General features: G+C 41.6%; 1 protein-coding gene across 4 annotated transcripts in view; it reads left to right on the forward strand.

Moving 5' to 3' along the window:
- Window positions 1-20,137, forward strand: part of PTPRU (protein tyrosine phosphatase receptor type U) — a 397,711-nt gene that overhangs the window by 279,039 nt on the left and 98,535 nt on the right. For all 4 annotated transcript variants that reach the window (XM_087970795.1, XM_087970796.1, XM_026679426.2 and 1 more), the window contains exons 12-14: window positions 1,670-1,943; window positions 5,688-5,724; window positions 9,778-9,916. In XM_087970795.1, the coding sequence (XP_087826921.1) occupies window positions 1,670-1,943; window positions 5,688-5,724; window positions 9,778-9,916 (450 nt within the window). The remainder of the gene's footprint in view (window positions 1-1,669; window positions 1,944-5,687; window positions 5,725-9,777; window positions 9,917-20,137) is intronic.

Below are 20,137 nucleotides of genomic sequence, written 5' to 3' on the forward strand. Positions count from 1 at the left end.
GGCTAATAGCTATTTTGATGGTGGAGTAAGGTTGCCAAAGCTTCTGTTTTGAGATCTTGAGCGAGACCCTTCCAAAGACAGAATAGAATAATTGTGTGTTGTGTTGATGGGCAATGGAAGAGTGATAACTTCCTTAGTGGGTTTCCTGGGGCTGTTGCTTGGAGGAAGGACCAGCATAGGTTTCTTTGAATGTGCTGTGTATACCGAGTTCGGAGCTTCCTTTCCTTTAGCTTTTGGCAGTCAGGAAACGGCAGTCAGCAAGATCCAAATTTAGCAGCTGCCTTCCTATCAGATTGGTTGGCCAAAGCCTGTATCTGTCTTCCTTGGGGAGCTATTTTGGTAATTTCAAAGATGGAGAACGGATGACAGTGCATCTGCTTTGGTAAGTCATTGAAACAGATCAGAGATGCCTCCATAATGAAAATGCTTTTGGCCAGATCCCTGCTTTGTTACTAGCTGGCCCAAACTGTGGCAAACTGCAGGAACCCAGACGTTCCATGAATGTATGTTATCCTCTACTACATTCACATAATGCAGGAGAACCTTTTCTCTCTTTCTCTCTTGAGAATAAGAGAGTCCATACGTCCTAATTGGAAATAATAGGTGGAGTTTAAATGGGAGTACAGCTAGAAACAAAAGTAGATGAAGCCATCTTTTTTTTCTTGTTGATACTGTCTTATGATGGAATCTAGTAGCCCAGATTCCCATTCCAGATGAATAAAAGACAACTCATCCAGATATTTTATGTGAGAGAAAGAGGGTGAAGACCTAATAGTTCCCAGAGCATATGATCGATACAGATAGTCAGAGTGTTTAGTCTGGCAAGATTCTGTCTACAAGTGGGGAAGCAACACAGAACTCAGCTTGGAAGAATCTCCACATGCCATTCTTGGTTCTTGGGTCTGAAACCCCCTTTTCCACTCTATTTCTTCCTCACTACAGATTGCTCTTGACAAAATTTACGGCTTACAGGAAGCATTTGCAATTAGTCAAGAGTTGTATAAAATTAAGTTAAGGGCCCCAAGTTGACAATACTTATCATTGACTATTATGATGCTGGGTGATTGACTATTACGATGCAGAATTGAGGAGGGAAACCCTGCTGCTAATGTTCCATTTACAGGGGAATGCTTCTATGGGAAGCCAAAATTATTTGCGAAGTTTTCAGGAGGAGCCTTTCAGATAATAGCATGAGCATTCCTTCTTCCATTTGACTTTAATTCTTTTGCTGATGGGGAACTTCTTGGAGGTCTCAGCCAAGCACAACTATGCTTAATTCATAGCATGTTCTGCAATCTCTTAGCAGGAAGTTACAGGCACTTCCTCCAGCATTGGACTAATGGGTCATTTGAGAATCCGAAGTGCATCTGTTTCTTTCTTCCTCCTGGAAACTTTACTAAAGGCAATTCATTTACCAACAGTGGAGTGGTGATACCCTTAGATCAAGAGATTTATTATCCACTACAAATAGATAAGTCAGAAGATAGGCAATGTGGATTTAGAAAGGGCAGTGTAGGGGGACCAACAGCCCCTCTCTGAGGGAGATGAATGGTTAAGAAGTGTGAAAAACAACTAACTAAAAATACATTAGTTTAGGATGGGCTTCATTTAACATGGCCTCTTGTTTTTGCTCTCTCTTCCCCACCTTCTCTGCTTCCTGGGTTCTCAGCACATATCAAGTCATTGTGGAAGAAGACAGACCTAAGAAGATCAAGCGGGAGTTAAATGGCCCAGAATGCTTTCCTGTGCCACTCACTTTTGATGACGCCATGTCCCGTGGCTTGGTTCACTACTTTGGAGCGGAACTATCCCCAGGCAGCCTCACAGAAGCCAAACCCTTCATTGTAGGGGACAACCAAACCTATAATGGTTACTGGAATCCTCCACTGGAACCCAAGAAAGCCTATCTCATCTACTTCCAGGCTATGAGCAATCTCAAAGGGGTAAGTAGCGAGCTCTGGGTGTTGATTGGTACAACTCCATCTTTAAAATATATTTGTCTTTATGACTGTTTTCCTTAAGCTGACTGTGATTTCCTATCATGGTGAAATACCCAACAATATAGGTTCAACAGTCTTTTTGCAGTAGGTGTTTCCACCACTAGTTGAGCCATGAGATAGTTTCCTAACATTTAGGACTATAATTAAGGGGAGGAACACTTTCTTTGTATGGAGAGCATCCTAAATTGAGTTACTTCCATTTCCAGTTTAAAAAGACTAGCAAATTTTTAATCTCCAGACTTGGAGAAGCACTTGCCAGACAATATAGCTCAATGGATAAATAACTTAGCAGCCTCGTATGCTTGTAATGCAAGGGTCCCGTCTGTATGGGTGACTCATACATATTATTTATACATGATCTGGGCTGCCTGTGCAGGAACGTATGTATGTACACATGTTGTGCAGGCAGTGTGCAAATTGGAGGGGCTTAAATGAAAATCAAAAAGCAGCCCTCCAGACTTCGTCACATTTAGATGTCCAAGATTGGCAATAGGACTCTGCGGTCGACTCTCATTCAGTATGAAATGGAATGATTGAATTCTAATTTCACAAGTTGAACACATTTAAAGATTCAGTTAAATTGTTTTTAAATCTTTTAGAAGCTGCAGGATCTCTGGCTGAGCACAGAATTTATATGCAGAAGCAACGTCTCCAAACATACCCGCTCCAGTTAAAAACATCAGGAATGATGGGGAAAGCTGTTACTGTTTATTAGACTAGACAACATTTGGCATGATATATGGCCCATGTTCTTATCCTCAGCTTTGTTTAAAAGACATTAAATACAATCACATTCTTTTCTTTTCCTGCCAAATCAGATTTATCTCTATCTATCTATCAATCAATTAATCATGTTTCAGCATTGTACTATGCAGGTTTTATATAACTCTCTGATGGCAAGTAAGATCAATACTGAAATTAGATGTGAGGACACAAAAGATCACAAAACTATCCAAGGGAAGAAAGCCATCTGACAATGGAGCAATGTGATTTAGGGTGGGTTTTTTCCCCTTCCTTTTGTGCCTTCAAGTCAATATTTTTTTTTAATTCTTGGTGTCTGCCTGGACAAGTCTTGGGCAAGATTTCAGAAGAAGTTTGCCATTGCCTGCTTCCCATGGCTGAAAAAGAGTGATCTAAGGTGGAACTAGAACTCACCGTCTCCCAGTTTCTAGTTTGATGCCTTAACCACTACACCAAATGGATACACTCTGGATTTTACTTATGGTTCTAACTTAAACCTATTGTTTTTTATTTTTCTTATAAGTATCTATCTCATGTATTCAAAACTATATTTATTCTTATACCTGTATCTTGTAAGCGATTGACAAATCAAATAAATACTAAAAATACCATTTCCTTGCTTAGGCAAAAGGACAAAAAAATTGGAAATTCAGCAGTCTGGACAGATGGTCAACTTGTGTTTCCAAACCCTCTCTGTTTTCTCAATGTCCTTCACTGGACCCCACATCACCCTATTTGCATTCTTCAGATGCCATGCGAGGTGTGAGCCATTTGGAGTATATTCAGATGTGCCTGTGCCTCATTTAAACTAAAAAAGATACCAAAAGCTTGTTCTTAACCCTTGTTTGGTTTCAGGAGATTATCCTTGGGATTCATGTGGTTTCTTCCAAGCCCTAGATGGTAGTTACTGGAAGACTGCACTCATTTCATGGCCCAGCTTTAGGAGGAACAGAGAAGCTAGGGGGCTGTTTTTGAAAGAATTCAACTTTGCTCAGGATTCTTTCTAGTCTCTTCCTTGCAAATGCAGTCTGGTTCTCTTGCAGTTGGCATCGAAATATTCCCCAACGGTCCAACATGGAATTTTAACACCCTGAGTTGATAGAAGGAACATTAAGCCAAATAATGACGATTGGTTTAATTTCCTTCGTTTCCATCTGCAGTAGTGGCATTATTAAATCATTTGGCAGGCAAGCAGGGAGGGAGGCAGGCGGACAGACAAAGAGGATAATGTTTTTGCGCCAGGGAAAGATTTTGAGGGAGGATCTGGACAATGGAGGAGAGAAAGCAGAGGACAAGTGGATTTTCTTGCTTTGGTGCCTGAGCCTCTGCCCAGTCTGTTCAATACCTTATTGTCAGTCCTTGCCAAGGAAAACCATCAGCCTAATCGCGTTGTTTCCCACCCGCAGGCTGCAATGTGTGGTAGTGGTGGTGAATGGAAATTCAGTGTCAAATGGCATATCTTCCTTCAAATGTATCTTGAGATTACAGAATTGTGACTGAAGTGACATCATTTCCATCCCTTTCTGGGAGATGCCTGAAATCTGATGTCTGCAGATGAAGAAGGACAGAGATAATGGAGTTGGAAAGGACCTTGGAGGTCTTCTAGTCCAACCCATTGCTCAAGCAGGAGACCCTCTACCATTCTGGACAAAGGACTGTCCAATCTCTTCTTAAAAACCTCCAGTGAGGGAGCATCCACACTGTCTGGAGGCAAACCATCCCACTGCTTATCTGTTCTCACAGTCAGGAAATTTCTCTTTAGCTCTAGGTCAGGAGTCCCTAAACCCTGGGTCGCGTACTGGTCCATGGTCCATTGGGAACTGGGTCATATAAGCGGTGGGCAAGCATACAAAGCTTCATTTGTGCATGCGTGGGAGCTAGATTGCATGCCATCCCTTCCCCTCCCCCCCATTTTGGCTGCTGGTTCATGGAGCCAGAAAGGTTGGGGACCACTGTTTAGATACTCTGGATAGGGATGTGTGTCAGGTTTCCAAGTGATGAAATCCATTTTTTTTAAAAAAAGAGCAAAGTCCGTCTTCCAAAATGATTTCTTTTATTTGGGTAAGCATCAAATTGACAAAGTCTGTTATAATTCCAGATCTGACACAACTCGGAATGGCACCACATAATATTGGAAATTAGAAACAGCCCCCAACAGTCACATTCCCCAATAGAAGTAAATCAACGTTGCCTGGTGTCATCAATCTCCACCCCCAGGTCCCAGCAGGGTCAGTTATTGTTCCCACGGGAAGGAGAACCACCTAACCTAAACAACTCTCTCTATCTCCACTCCTCCCATCTTAGGAATGTGGCAAGCCTGGAACCCTTCCCCCCCATAACCAGCAAAAAGAAAGAAAGAAAGAAAAGGAATATATAATAAGGATAAATAAAATAGCTACGCATATGTCAATTTCGGGATTGACAGGGTTTGCTCACCAACATCCCCCCCGCACACACACACCTTATACCAAGCCAGGCCACTGGTGAATCCAGCACAGCATCAGTGGTGGGTCTCCAAAACATTGAGGAAAAGATCTGAGAATGATTTGTACTTCAAGTTGTCAGGAAGTAGTGAAGTCCTAAATGGTTTTGTTTTGTTTTTTGCAATCCTACCTACCCCCCCACCCCCCAAAGTAATTTTACTTGGTTTAAAAGGGAAAGGCAGCACCAAAAGTCATGTATGAGATACATGTACCATTGATAGTTAGAAAAGAATACCTATATTCAGTGGTTTGCAGCCACCCTGGAGAATTGTACAATATCCAGCATGTTCATCCCTTCCTCAAAAAACAAAAAAATGAAATAGGTCTCTGAGTATTACGATCTTCCTCACATGTCGGTCTGTGGCCGTAATAAAGATTAGATTTGATATCTTTCACTTCCAATAGCAGGTCAAAGAGATCATAGATGTGATAAAACCTTACTTATCTTTTTCTTCTTTTGTAGGAAACTAGGCTGAATTGTATCCGAATAGCTCGGAAAGGTAAATATTCTGATATATTTGTTTATTTGATTTTTTTTTTTAAATCCTGCCTTTAAATTTGGTAAATTCAAGGTGATGCTATCACTTCTTATTTCCGTCATATCAACAATTCTATGAGATGGGTTGGGCTGAGAGAGGCTCACCTAGCTGGCTAAGGAAGGACTAGAACTCCACGGGCTCCTGGTTTCTAGCCTAGTCCCTTCACCACTAGATAAAATTGGCTCTGGTTTTTGAAAGTGGTTGGTCCTTGCCTTCTTTCCAGACTGAGAGAGAGAAAGACTGGCCTAAAATCACCCAGATGATTTTCATGCTTGAGGAAAGACTAGAACTCACTGGCTCCTGGTTTTTAGGCAGACACCTTTACCACTGTCCCCCTCTTCCTCCTCCTCCTTATACTTTGTGAAATCCTTCCTTTTCTAAAAAGTCTTTTGCTGTCTTTTAGATGTGTAGGACGATTGCTTTCATCACACACTCAGTTGCATCTTCCTTTCCTCCCTTCCCCTCCTGAAGTCTGAATTGTACAAAACTCATTTCCCCAGACATAATCCAAAACACCCCAGCAATCATCTGAATGGCTCTTCGGGGACACTGGAAGAACAAAGACTTTTTGGGAGGGTTGTTTTTATTCTACGTAAAAGGCAGCCTTTGGAGAAATTACTGTACTCTAAAATTCAACTGTTAAAAGAAATCTATAATAACAATCTGCATCAAGGATGAGGCAATGGTTGGGTGATAATTTAGTTTGGTTTAGTTTACTTTATTGTCATTGCACCTCGTAAAACGAAATCAAACACCATCTTCAGTGCACATCATGACCATGAAAATAAACACAAACACACATCTTTCACACTCTGCATATTGAATTGAAAACCCCCAACACCACACCGTAATGCAAGATGAGCAAAACTATGCTGTACATGTTGTAGAGGCAGTATTTTCTGGTGGTGGTTCTCTAAATTTTGGAGAAAATTTTCAACAGGACTGATAGGGCTATGGGGAAAGAGACACCCAAAAGCTGCAGAAAAGAGATTCGGGACACATCGATTTCTAAAATTTTGAGTGCTGATTCCTGGTATACAGGGTTCTTTACAGATCACCATATACTATAGGATTAGGTCCATGCCTATAAAGAATTTGCTATCCAAATGCCAGCAGAGAATAAGAGTAGAAAGAGAACAATCTAGACAAAGGGAATGGAGAAATCCCCAAATTCACTGAAAGATGTTGTGATGGGCAATTGGCTTTTGTGATACGTAGTTTTAATGTTGGGGTGAAATGTTTTCTCTTTTTCAATCTTATTCTCAGGGTCCTTGAGGATTTGTTTTTTTAAAAAATCTATTTGTTTTATTTTATCACATTTTTGAACAACCCATCGCCCTCACAAAATATTCTTTCTGATATTTTCTGGTAGCGGCTTTGGGTTTTCTTGATGGAAGGGGCAGAGGATGCTGCTTGCTGGCCTTTCTCCATATTTCTCAATCTGAACGAAAGGATCCTGTCCTGTAGAATGGAAAGGAAGTTGGGGATGCCAGGAAGGCTGTAGTGTAGACTGAGTGACAGAGAATTTATATGATGGAAGACAAGATATTTAGGCATATAATCCTTGGTGACATGGATCTGGAGATGTTCCATCTTTATCTCTGCCTATGGGTGCACATCACAGCTGGGACACAATCTGAGGGTTCTTATGGGTCCTTATTGAAGAGGAGTCATGGCTACTGTAGGCTGTGCTAATCACATCTATTCCTGGATTCAGAAGTCTGGCTCATGGTGACTTAGTCACCTTCCATTTGGATTGCTGTAATGTGGTCTACACAAGGGATGCGGTGGCTCAATGGCTAAGACGCTGAGCTTGTGAATCAGAAAGGTCGGCAGTTCGGCAGTTCGAATCCCTAGCATAGCGTAATGGAGTGAGCTCCCGTTACTTGTCCCAGCTTCTGCCAACCTAGCAGTTCGAAAGCATGTAAAAAATGCAAGTAGAAAAATAGGGACCACTTTGGTGGGAAGGTAACAGCGTTCCGTGTGCCTTCAGCGTTTTGTCATGCCAACCACATGACCATGGAGACTTCTTCAGATAGCACTGGCTCTACGGCTTTGTAACAGAGATGAGCACCGCCCCCTAGAGCCAGAAACGACTAGCACGTATGTGTGAGGGGAACCTTTACCGTAACTTTTAATGTGCTCTACATGGGGCTGCCCTTGAGGAGTGCATAGCATTTCCTCAGTGTCGTTTGTTAATGTATTGTTCCTTTGATTCAGGATATGAAAATGGTCTATTTTTAGTTTTGTATTCAATCCCACTTTAAAATAAAAACCATTTCTTATCAACATGTATGCAGAAGATGTACCTTAAACACTATTACTATGAACTCAATCTGCTCATCAGAAACTTTGAAACGACACATTCCTCTTGATGATGATTCAACTCATTTAAGGGCATATTGTAAGCCAGGGGCAATGGCTGGAGGTTTTGTGTGTCTTGCTTTTAATTGCGAAAGAGACACAGATGGATGATCGCTGCCGAATTTCCACAAGGGCAGTTCAAAGTATCATCAAAACAATGACATCAAGTACTAAATAATTCACCATGTCAATTCAGAAGACCGTTGCCTGTGACTTAATTGAAAACCCAAGAATCTCTAGGCAAATTTTGACTAGGTTGGAAAACATTATGGCTCTTCAAATGTCAACCATACAAGTGATGTATGTATTATCTATGTCAAACATCTCCTTGTCATGCATCAACGATGCATGGTTCAGATTTGGTTGTTGGAGTAAGCAGTCAGTTCTATAAATAAATAAGAAATAATTCAGAATGTGGCACTTTCATCTTTCTTTGGCTCTGAGAACTACAGAAATAACAACTACAGTGTTACAGTGAGGTAATTTGACATTTTGAGAATAGTGTTATGGGAGGACAATCATGTATATAATTGGAGGATAATTCCAATTTGGTAGTGGAAAAGCATAACTTCTATTATCAACAGAAGTAATCAGAGAAGCATTTGTAACTATATGCAAGTCTAGCAATATACTCAACAGCTGTAACATGGTTAAGAAAATGAAAAGTTGCTATGGAAAGAAGTATCAGTTTTAAAACTGATGACACACTTATTTAATACAGAGCTTCCTTTATCTACAATTTCTTGGGTGGTCTGCAGATTGCATACAACCCTTAAGCATCCTTCTAATGGTTCTAGAGCCCCTTGGATTTTATCACTAAAATCCAGGGGTAAACCTTTAGCTTCAAGAAGACAAAACTGAAAGAGGATGTTTCTTTGAAGGCAAGATGAGCATTCACACGGTTCTCTCGTTCTTTATCTCTCCAGAGAGCAGAACATCAGACTCCAGGGTTTAGTTGAAAGTTTCTTAATTGTCGGAAAGTTTGACGAGGAACAGTTGTGGGTTTTCCTCCAGCAAATGTAATCAAGGAGAAACTGAAAAGCCATCTCTTAAGGAGGGTATAATTCAGGGGTGGGGCTGGTAGGGATTTGCAGGGGTTCTGCACAGTTCAGAGAACCCCCAAATCCCACTCCTGGCTGGCCCCGCCCTCCCTGCCCCTCCCCTCCCAGGAGTCCCCACACGGCCCGTTTGGGATGCAGGTAAGTGCAGGGTGTGCTTCGAGGCTTGGGGAGGGCAAAAAATGGGCCTCCCGGAAGTTCCAGGAGGCCGGAAATGGGCCCGTTTCCGGCTTCCAGAGAGCCTCCGGAGCCCGGGGAGGGCAAAAACAACCCTCCGCTGTGGTGCAAGAGGCCAACTAGGCCATGCCCAACATGCCCACGCCACCCAGCAGCCAGGCAGAGAACCCTTTGCTAAAATTTTTGAAGTCCACCCCTGGTATAATTGGAATTCCATAGTGAAGCAGAGCTTGCCTCAATAGCCCAAGTGTCTCTTACTAATCCTAGTTAAGCGATAAGAATTCCCCATTTTCATTTTTATGTATTTTTATTTTATTTAAACTGATAAGAACACCATCACTCCGTAAAGCTCCATGAATAATCTCTTATTTTCAGGTTCTTCTTGACCCACCTGTTTGCTGTTTATCCCCTACAGCTGCCTGTAAAGAAAGCAAGCGTCCTTTGGAAGTTTCCCAGCACTCGGAGGAGATGGGCCTCATCCTGGGCATCTGTGCTGGAGGACTGGTGGTATTGATCATCCTCCTTGGGGCCATCATCGTTGTCATTCGGAAAGGGTAAGGAAGCATGTTGAGGACTTTGTTCTCGCTCTCATGCAGGCAGCTTCTCTCCCTTTCCAACGAACCTCTCTCTCTTCGCAGCCAAATCTGACTCGGCTTCCTCTTAGAGATGAGCAGGTCAGTCTAATGCAGTGACCCCCAACCTTTTTTGAACCAGGGACCGGTTTCACGATTATTTATTCTTCCACGGACCGGTACCTGAGTAACGCGACACTCCACCGCCATCGGGACGGCTCTTCGTTCTTCGCCGCCCCCCCCTTCGACGAAACTAAGGCGCGAGCACCCAAACGCCGCTTTCCAACCGAAAACCCTGAAGCAACCAAAAAACCGGAAGCGCCGTCAAAACAAGATGGCGGCGCCCAAGCTTTGCGGCCCAGTAAAAAATGATCCACGGCCCGGTACCGGTCTGGGGACCGGTGGTTGGGGACCCCTGGTCTAATGGAAGAAGGTATTTACCTCAGGGAAGAGGAAATCAGGCAAAGGTAGTATTCAGCTGGTTTGGACCAGTTCTGGCGGACTGGTAGTGAAAATTTTGAGTAATTCAGAGAACTGGCAAATACCCACCTCTGGCTGGCCCCGCCCACCCAACCCCGCCTTTCCCTGTCCTATATTCCTTTGTTTTTTAACTCAGCTGATTCGTGCAGCAGAACAGATTGCTGCTCCTCAGCTGAACTAAAAAAAACAGCTTACCTCACCAGCGCTGACACAGAGGGCGGTTTTTGAGTGCTGCACACGCAATGCAAAGCGCAAAGCGCTCTTCTCATAGAACAGGTCAGGAAAAAAATGTGGAATCCCACCACTGCAATCAGGTCATCTATAGGGACTTGGGCAAATTTTCTTAGTAGATCTGTGCCATGCTTCGGATTGAACTCGGAAGAGAGGCTGTGGAACCTGAGGAACACGAACCCAGCACTCTGTATGCAACACTTTAGAGGCGCCGCGTGATTATGGAAGCAGATACGGCTGCTTTACAATATCCCAGGAAGGTGGCTGTGTTGGTGTTTCCAGGGGTTTTCAACGTAATTCTTCTGAATTTGATGTGGGGCATTGCATAGCCCTACATTTTAATACAATTTAATAGTACATTCGCTTCATTCTTGCTAGATTCTTTATTCTTACTTTAAGAAGAGACTGGACAATCATTTGTCTGAATTGGTATAGGGTTTCCTGTTTGACCAGGGGGGGGTGGACTAGAAGACCTCCAGGGTCCCTTTCAACTCTGTTATTCTGTTTGATCAGAGCAGGGCTTATTTGTCACAGCATGAAAGTATTTCACTGTTTCTTGAAGACATGTCCTCATAACATAACCTTTATCTCAATGGCAGCTTGTTATTATTCAAGCAGGCTGAAGCTGGTTTAAAGCTGTTCCAGGGTGAAAGTGTGTTTTCTTCACTCTTATGGCAAAATCTCTCTCATACGCACATTTGAAGGTCCATGGAGGTCTGGCTATATTCTTTTCTGTTCTTCCTTTCGTATCTTTAATGCAATTTTTAATCCTGCTCTAATTGAACCTTTCTCTTTCCAGCAGCCATTTCATGCATCTTAAGACATTTTTCATTCTTCCTGCTGCTTTGAAAAGCCACTTCTGAGGTCTTGCCATTTTTTTCAGGAGAAATTATTTTTTTTAAATTCCCCCAAAAGCATTCAACAGATTAGATCCTTAGTTTTGTTTAACGCCCAAAGTGTCTAAGTGATTTTTTTTTGCAGCATTTAAAAAAAATTAAAAGCTTGCCTTGATAATACCGGTCTCCAGTGATTGGAGAGAGCTGCTTGCTTTTTCATATCAGTTTCTCACAAACATTGGAGAGGTGAAAGAGAAATAGGGCTGCTGTTACCAAGATAGGCTTTTAAATTATTCTTTTTAAATGCTAGTATTCAATGGCCCACCAAGATTTCCTCTGTGGTTCAAATCCAAAATCAGATCCCAAAATACATCTAGGTAGAATTATTTTAAATTTCTACCTTCAGAATTATAGTCAGTGGACTATGGCAGAATATAAATGCAAACTGTTTAATAATGTTACTTGATAGGGAATAACCATTGTTAAAGATATAGCACGGTGGTGGCCAACCTCAGCAACTGTAAGATACATGAACTTCAAGTCCCAGAGTTCTGCAGCCAGAATGGTAACTGGGGAATTCTGGGACTTGCAGTTCACATATCTTACAGTTGCTGAGGTCAAGAAACACTACTATAGGGTATCAGGGGTGTCAAGCCCGCGGGTCAGATCTGGCCTATGGGGTGCTTAGATCTGGCCTGTGGGGCCTCCCTGGAAACAGAAGGAGTGGCCCATGGTGCCTCTGCCAGCAAAAATGGAGCTTGGGAGAGCCGTGCACGGCCCTCCCAAGCTCTGTTTTAGGCTGTGATGGCCTCCTGCAGCCCTCTGTCAGCAAAAATGGAGGTCAGCAGGGCCGTGTGCACACTTTGCAAGCTCATTTTTGCTGGGAGAGTGCTCGGGCCATCCCAGGCACCCTTGACAGGAGTGACATCAAGCTGGCCATGCCCCCCGGCCTCCCTAAGGTCAAATACAACCCTGATGCAGCTATTAATGAACTTGAGTTTGACACCCTGGCCTATACACTTAACAGCTCATTTAGAGGCAGAGCTGTAAAGACTAGACTACCAGAACTAAAGACTGGGTGGGAAAGTATTTTTAATCAGTGAAAATAAAGTGAGGCTGAGCCCTAAATGGAGTGGGATGATTGGGAAAATTCTCTTTTTCATAGAGGAAGCTGATTTGGACATACTTCCAAATTTGCCAGATTTACAGGGCATTAAAAACTTGATGCCTTGTTCAAGAATGTTCATTTGTTGTGTTTCTATTCTGTTTTTGTTTCAATTGTTAGCTTCCTAGAGTCGTGTGTATCCCATGGGTGGCCATATAAATTGAATGAATGAATGATGAATGAATGCTTCTTTCTCATTTTCCATGAAAAGGTAGGAATTGTGGTATTATTGTTGTAATACCTCCCCTGTACTACAACAGTTCTCCGCAATTCCTACCTCCCCGTAACTACAGATCCTCTTTCAAAGCATATGAGTAAATTCCCTCTCTTCCCTCCTATTTTCCCCGAACCATACAATCACAAACAGATACACAAATCAAGTAAGCATTGTCTCCCTCACTCTTAATCTTTCCCCCCATCTCTTCCATGCTTATACTCCTGCCTCTCTCCTTGTTGTTTTGCTCCTTTTCATACTCTATGAGTCATTTTATGTCAGGAGTAAAAGATGAGGTCCACACATGAAGGCCCAATTAAACTGATGTATTTCTAGTCATGCTTATGTACAAGAATTTCCCCAAAGTTTTCACCTACTTGGGGTCAGATAAGGATCAAGGAAATTTAAGAGGGTTGAATTTAGTCCACTTGTGGCTATGTAGGGATTCTAGGCTAATGCCTCTTTTAACTCTCCCACTCCTTCCCCTACATCTTATCTCCAGCTCCAGCCTCTTTTTACCTGACCAACAAGTCAAGCTGCCCCAGTTGTAAATCTCCTGGGATTGCAAGCCCTAGAATTTCTAACAAGAAAGGCTAAACTTAAGTACTGATGGGAGCATTCCAGAAATTAAATTGGGGCTGGGTGGAGCTGCCATCCTGCTGATGTCAAAAGTGGCTTAGAATGGAAAAGGGGCACATTGGATTATCCCATGGAACAGATATTGTTGTGTTTAACTAATCAATGGATTTAACCAGCTTTATTTTCAATTGCCATTTGGTGATCACTCTTTTTCTTTCACTATACATCTTCATCAGTATGCCAAGTTCCATCTCTGGTGTGTTGTAGAATTTCAACTTTTTTTTTTTTTAATTGTGGAGGCATGTTGCAGGATTGTCACTCCCAGCTAGTAATTTAGAATCAAATGTGATGTAGCGTATTATTTTATGCCGGTTTTTAATAAGGTCAGTTCTCGTGCATTCATTCAAGCAGGAGCAGCAGCAGCCTAGATTGGCAAAGGGAGAGACTCAGTGGCATACAGTATTTGGCATGTAAACGGTCTTGGGATCAGTACTTGGAAATGCTAGATTGTGTTGGATAGTCTGATATCATATCGGTCAACTTAGAGGTTCCATTGTTCTGATTTGCCTCTAAGGCAATATTTGTGATGTGCACTAGTGTTGAACAAGAAGTTCTTTTGTAGCAAGCTCTCCATTCTGATGAAAAAAGAAATTTCCTTTTAAACAATAGGACAGGGACAGTAGGCACGTTGGTGCGCTTATGCACGCCCCTACAGACCTCTTAGGAAAGGGGTGAGGTCAATAGTAGACAGTCTAAGGTTAAAGTTTTTGGGGTTTGGGGAAGAAACCACAGAGTCAGGTAGAATATTCGAGACATTGACCACTCTGTTGCTGAAGTCGTATTTCCTGCAATCAAGTTTGGTGCAGTTAACCTTGAGTTTGTATCTATTGTGTGCTCTTGTGTTGTTATGGTTGAAGCTGAAGTATTCATTGACAGGTAAGTCATTGCAATGTATGATTTTATATACCATACTTAGATCAGAACAAAGACTGCGTAATTCAAGGTTTTCTAGGTCTAAAATTTCAAGTCTGGTGGCATAAGGTATTCTACAATGAGTAGAGGAGTGGAGAACTCTTCTTGTGAAATATTTCTGGACTTTCTCAACTATGCTAATATCAGATACGTAGTGCGGGTTCCAGACTGATGAGCTGTATTCGAGTATTGGTCTAGCAAATGTTTTGTATGCTCTAGTTAGTAGTGTGATATTACCTATTGTTTCTTTTATTTTTCTTATATGTACCCATTTCATGTATTCATAACTATGTATATACTTATACCTATTATCTTGTAAGTGATGGACAAATCAAAATAAATAAATAAATAAATTTTAAAAAATAACTTCAGAGGGGGAAAAAAGGAATCTCAGAGAAATCCTCATGGAGTTCTTGCATTTATTTCAGTAGGAGATTGCTAAGGGGTAAGGAAGGCAAACTTTTTTTTACAGTCTTTCCTGTATAGAAATCTACTGCTTCTATGGCTCTCTCTCTTTTTCATTAAATCCCAAGACATCAAGAGTGAATTCTCCCTGGAGTGTTTTCCATAGCTGCAAAGGGTGAATTCTGTCTTTGAGAAATGTTTGGAGATATTCTCCTCTCCTAAAAGGAGGTTGAGGAGAACATTCATCTCATTTCTGTTCCCACCAATTGAATGGAGAATTCCAAAACGCCATTTTGCCCAGGTTTGATACATATACCCAAAGAGATGTCCATCAGAGAGATAATGTGGTGATCTTCTATGTACATAAGAGATCACACATCTTTTCTTTGTGTAGTATGGAAGTTGTAGACAGTTTTTTTTTAATAGGGAACGGGAATTTAGATGTGTTTCCCAATTTGACCTGGGAGAGAATTGACCTGGGAGTCTCCCACTGATAATGACTTTTTGCCAACAGTGTCATGGTGTTTCAACCATGGAGAGAAAACACTTCAACACTACGAGGCAAAAATGTATATAAAGCAGGGCTCCATATTTCTGCCTGTGCATTTATATTAGAAGAGGCATGGAAAGAGTCTCAAAGCATTCCTTAAACTAATTCAAGAAAGGACTACGTGGGTCTAATCTGTAATCCTTTTGATTGTCATAATTAAGTAAGTTTTATCCACAATTAGAAAAGATGGAAAATTAAAGATGAAATTGCAGGCAGAATCTCCATCAAAAGAGAAGAATCTCCGTAATACCGTAATTCTTCATATGTATGAAGTTGAAAGCGAAAAGCAGCATAGGACTTTCATCTATGGAGGATCCCTGGATAATTTTCAGTCAGTCACTCCTTTTCAGCCCATTTTGTCTCATCAGTTTGTTGCTGGCTGAAAATTAAAAGTGCGGGGGTCTCCAGGGAGTGGGAGAGGGAAGAGAGATTGTTTCATTGAGAAAATCAACAGACTAAATGTTCATGCACAATGCAGAACTGAGCTGTCATTGTCTATGTATAGAGAGTAACAAACTGAGGATGGTAGAGAGGGCTCCAGCTAGCATGCTCTTCCCTACTTCTCTTTCTTAGGTGTAGGGCTTAGACATAATTATAAAAAATTGAAGGGGCCCATAACAAGAGCATTATCAGTGGATAGTATTCACCATGGGAAATTAGATATTACATGAATGCGAACAAAGCTGAGGTGATTTGAAATTAGAAATCAGTACCATGGAGAGCTTCAATGTTATCATGACTCCTTTTTTGGTGTTCCTGGCAATCTTTTGGTGGCCACAAGGCTGGCATTTGATTTTTTTTTTCCTCTGTTGGGGGAATATTGAGGAGTTTTCTATAAGAATTATGTTAAATCTGTGCACGCCATTTTTATGAGTTTCCTACCTCAGAAGAGGGGGTTCAACCTAATCTCCAAAGCACCAGAAGGCAGGACAAGAAATAATGGATGGAAACTAATCAAAGAGAGACGAGCCTAGAACTGAGGAGAAATTTTCTGTCAGTGAAAACAATTAATCAGTGGAATGGTTTGCCTTCAAAAGTTGTGGATGCTCCATCACTGGAGGCTTTTAAGAAGAGATGGGACGGCCATTTGTCCAGAATGGTATAGGGTCTCCTGCTTGTGCATGGGGTTGGACTAGAAGACCTCCAAGGTCCCTTACAATTGTGTTATTCTGTTAATGTAGGCAGCAAGAATTATGGGCCAAACTCTTTAGAATGTTGTTCTCATCCCTAACACATCTGGAAGGCACAACATTGGCAAAGGCTATCTTATATTTGGGCCTGCAATAAGAAGAAGCAGTATCCAGGATTATTGGACATAATAACTGGGTCCTAAAGTATTTATTGACCATTTCATCATTTACATTTGCATAATGCCTATCTTAACTCTGGGAACATGAATTTCATTTGAGTCCAAGAAAAAAAAGGATGAATTCATTCACTTGTTAACTCTTGTAGCCAGAAACTACATCTGGTAGTTGTAAGCTGGACATTAATAATTAGAGCGGAGTTTCGTAGTTTAATTCTACAGTGTATGTGTACTTCATAAATGAGCTTTTTTGGAACCATCAGCATTGCAGGCAAGCTATTTCTGATTCTGATGAATCCAGAAGGCTTTGAGCAGTGAGAGCGGTAAGAGACCAGTGTCAGCTTTTTGCTTAGATATGGGAGAGCTGTCCTGGATACAGCTGCTAGTGTCATCAAGATACTTCCCTGATACTACTTTGGGTTGCTACCAAACTAAAACTTTCTCACTGTGGATCTTGCATAAGGCTCAGAGTGGGTTGATCAAAGTCTGGCAGGAAAGTCGATCAGATGCCCACCAGTTGTTGATAAAACCAATTGTTCAGGTTATTGGAAATCTCTTAGCAGGATGCAGAAGTGGAGCAGAGTTGCATACGCACAAAGGTCCTATGGATTGCTCTCTGCTGTATATTATATTGGATGTGGTGGATTGAATTCAGTCTTTTTCCTTCTAAATAAATGTGTGCACAAAACAATAGAATGGAATGGAACTGGATCATACTCTTGGACCTTGAACATTTGTTATTTTGGAGCCATTTATCTTGGAACTGACCAGAAGACCAAGATTTAATCTTAAATGGAAAATATGATACAGTATGAAACTCAAATGTTATGGGACTGATTATGTTGTGGCTGTTGTGGTTTGCTGGCAGCCTGTGCAGACGGCAGCGGAATCGGACAGTGGGGAAGAACGGGGACCAGTCTGGGAGTCTGGAGAGGACTCGGATGAGGGTCCTGCGTTTGATGCAGAGATGGGGCCAGGACCATCTGGGAGTTATGTGCTGACTCTGGAGCCTTCAGAATCTGACAGCAGCAAGGCCGAGAAACAAGGGGAGCCTGTTTCTAGTGCGCTTATGCACAGAGCTGCTAGAAGGCAAGAGCAGCTAAGTAAGGCTGGGAGGTGATTGCCCCACCCATAAGGTATAAAGGAGAGGCAAAGGTAAAGAAACCTTTGCAGGAAGCAGTCGTTCATTCTGTTCGGATTAATTCTTGAAACTCTGTGTGGAATTTGTACTTCAGTTGGTTTTCTATAATTCATTTGGCACTCTAGTTGTTGGCAGCCATTCAAAGGAAAGAAAGGTGGGTGCTTATCTCGAAGGGACTGTTTGGGACTCATTACCATCTGGGAATGAACATAATTCCCAGCGTTGAAATAAAACAAGAGTTGTTTTAACTAAGCGTGTGCTTAATTATGGTCTCGGGAAGCCTTGGTCAGAACAGTGGTCTTGTGTATCCACAAGATTCTGGAGTGAGAGTAACAAGCACACTCTTACTTTGACTGAAAATTAGGATTCTGGTAGCACCATGTCTAACTAACATGAAAGCTTATGTCTTTTAATGCAGTTTGTTAGTCAGAAAATGTACTATCATGCTCCTGATTTTTTGCCACCATAAATCAACTCAGCTGTCCTCCTTTCATGTCCATCTTTGATTTGTTATAGCGGAGAACACCAACACCATCAAGGCCACTAAACAGATGTTAGTGAAAAAATTGCTGTTTATATGTATACATGAACTCTTTGTCTGCATATCCAATTTCCAATTTGATTCATTTCATCTCAAATGCATTTCAATAGGCTCAACTGTTTGAATGTGTTTTATGGTTAACATCTTGTTGAAATACCTGAATTAAGAAGTCCATAAGCTTCTCAGTCTACATAACTAGGCTGGATAATCAAAAGAAAAAAGATTAATGTTCCCAGGAAAAGTTCTGTTAGATCAGTCTCCTTTAAATTACATCTCTGTGGTGGTTTAGTTCTACAAATACTTAAGGTCTCAATGTAATACAGGATATCCAGTGTCCAAGGACACAGTGGGAACTATTGGCCAGAATATCTGAGGAGATCCAGTGTGAGGAAGACTGAAGTAAATATAAAAACGTTTGTTATTTTTATGTAGCTAAATATGGCTGGGAAGACCAGGGAAAGACCAAAGAGAGGAACAGAAAGAGGAGAAAAACAGAGTTGTACGTTTATTTTAAAAAACAAAACTGGGTCTCCTGGGTTTAAGGGTGACTAAATGGGAACAGCTGCTCTAGTCATATTGCACAGAGAGTGATTATATAGAAGCATAGAAACCAGATGACATTTCATGTAGTAGAGGAACATTAATGCGTTTTGGTTTGTTTCTCTTGATGAGGAATAATTACATGCTTGGAATGTGTTGGGATTGTCTGCCAAACTGTCAATAAATATTTTGTGTGCTTCTTTTGCCATTCCCCAGGATGATGCCACCATTTAAGTCTTAATATAAATGTTTGACACAGAGAAAGGGAAGGGGAAAAAGGCATCTGATGAGATTTCACAGAGCAGAGTCTAAATCCAAAGGCTCAACATTGTGTGAACGAGATATGTCTCTTTGTTCCTTTTGGCTTGGTGCTGCATCAAATCACATGGCATGTGTCTTCTGTAGAAGTACATGTTCCAATTCAGAAGAGATTTCATTCATTTTTTTAAAACAAATATTAGTTGTGGAACTGAGCCCATATTTGTGTTTTAAATGTAATACTGAAATCTCCATTCCCAGTTATGGACTTTGGGAACAGGCACAGACATTTTAATCACCCATAGTGCCCAGGTGAACTGATGCTATGTTGGATGCTGCATGGAAAATAGGAAAATTTGCAGCTAAGGGTTGGAGGAGAAAGAAGGGTGAACCAAGACAGCATCATTTTGTCCAAACCTACATATGTGCATTCAGGTAGTAGTGGGATTCTATCATCTATGTGAAAGGTCAAATTAGCCACAGTGTTCAACAAGGACAACTGAGTATTATGTACTGAGCTGTGGTGGCACAGTAGTTAGAATGCAGTATTGCAGGCTAATTCTGCTCACTGCTGACTGCCAGCAGTTTGGCAGTTCAATCCTCACTGGCTCAAGGTTGACTCAGCCTTCCATCCTTCCAAGGTGGGTAAAATGAGGACCCAGATTGTTGGAGGCAATATGTTGACTTTGTAAACTGCTTAGAGGGGGCTCTAAAGCAGGGGTCCCAACCACGTCCACGGACCGCACCGTCCGTGGAACAAGTCCTACTGGGCCGCTGGTTTTGCGCCATCTTTTGGATGAAAAAGTGCTTCCGTGAGCTTTTCCGGGTAGAAAAGCTCACCGGAAGCACTTTTTCTCAAAAAAAAGATGGCGGCATAAAAAAGGTTGGGGATCACTGCTCTAAAGCACTGTGAAGTGGTATATAAGTGTTAAGTGCTATTGCTATTGGCAATAAATAATGCCAATGAGAAAGTGACTATTATTTT

The sequence above is a fragment of the Notechis scutatus genome, chromosome 8 (genome assembly GCF_049901735.1).
Source record: "Notechis scutatus isolate UNSWTSFEM ecotype Mainland chromosome 8, rNotScu1.2, whole genome shotgun sequence".
Classification (NCBI taxonomy): Eukaryota; Metazoa; Chordata; class Lepidosauria; order Squamata; family Elapidae; genus Notechis; species Notechis scutatus.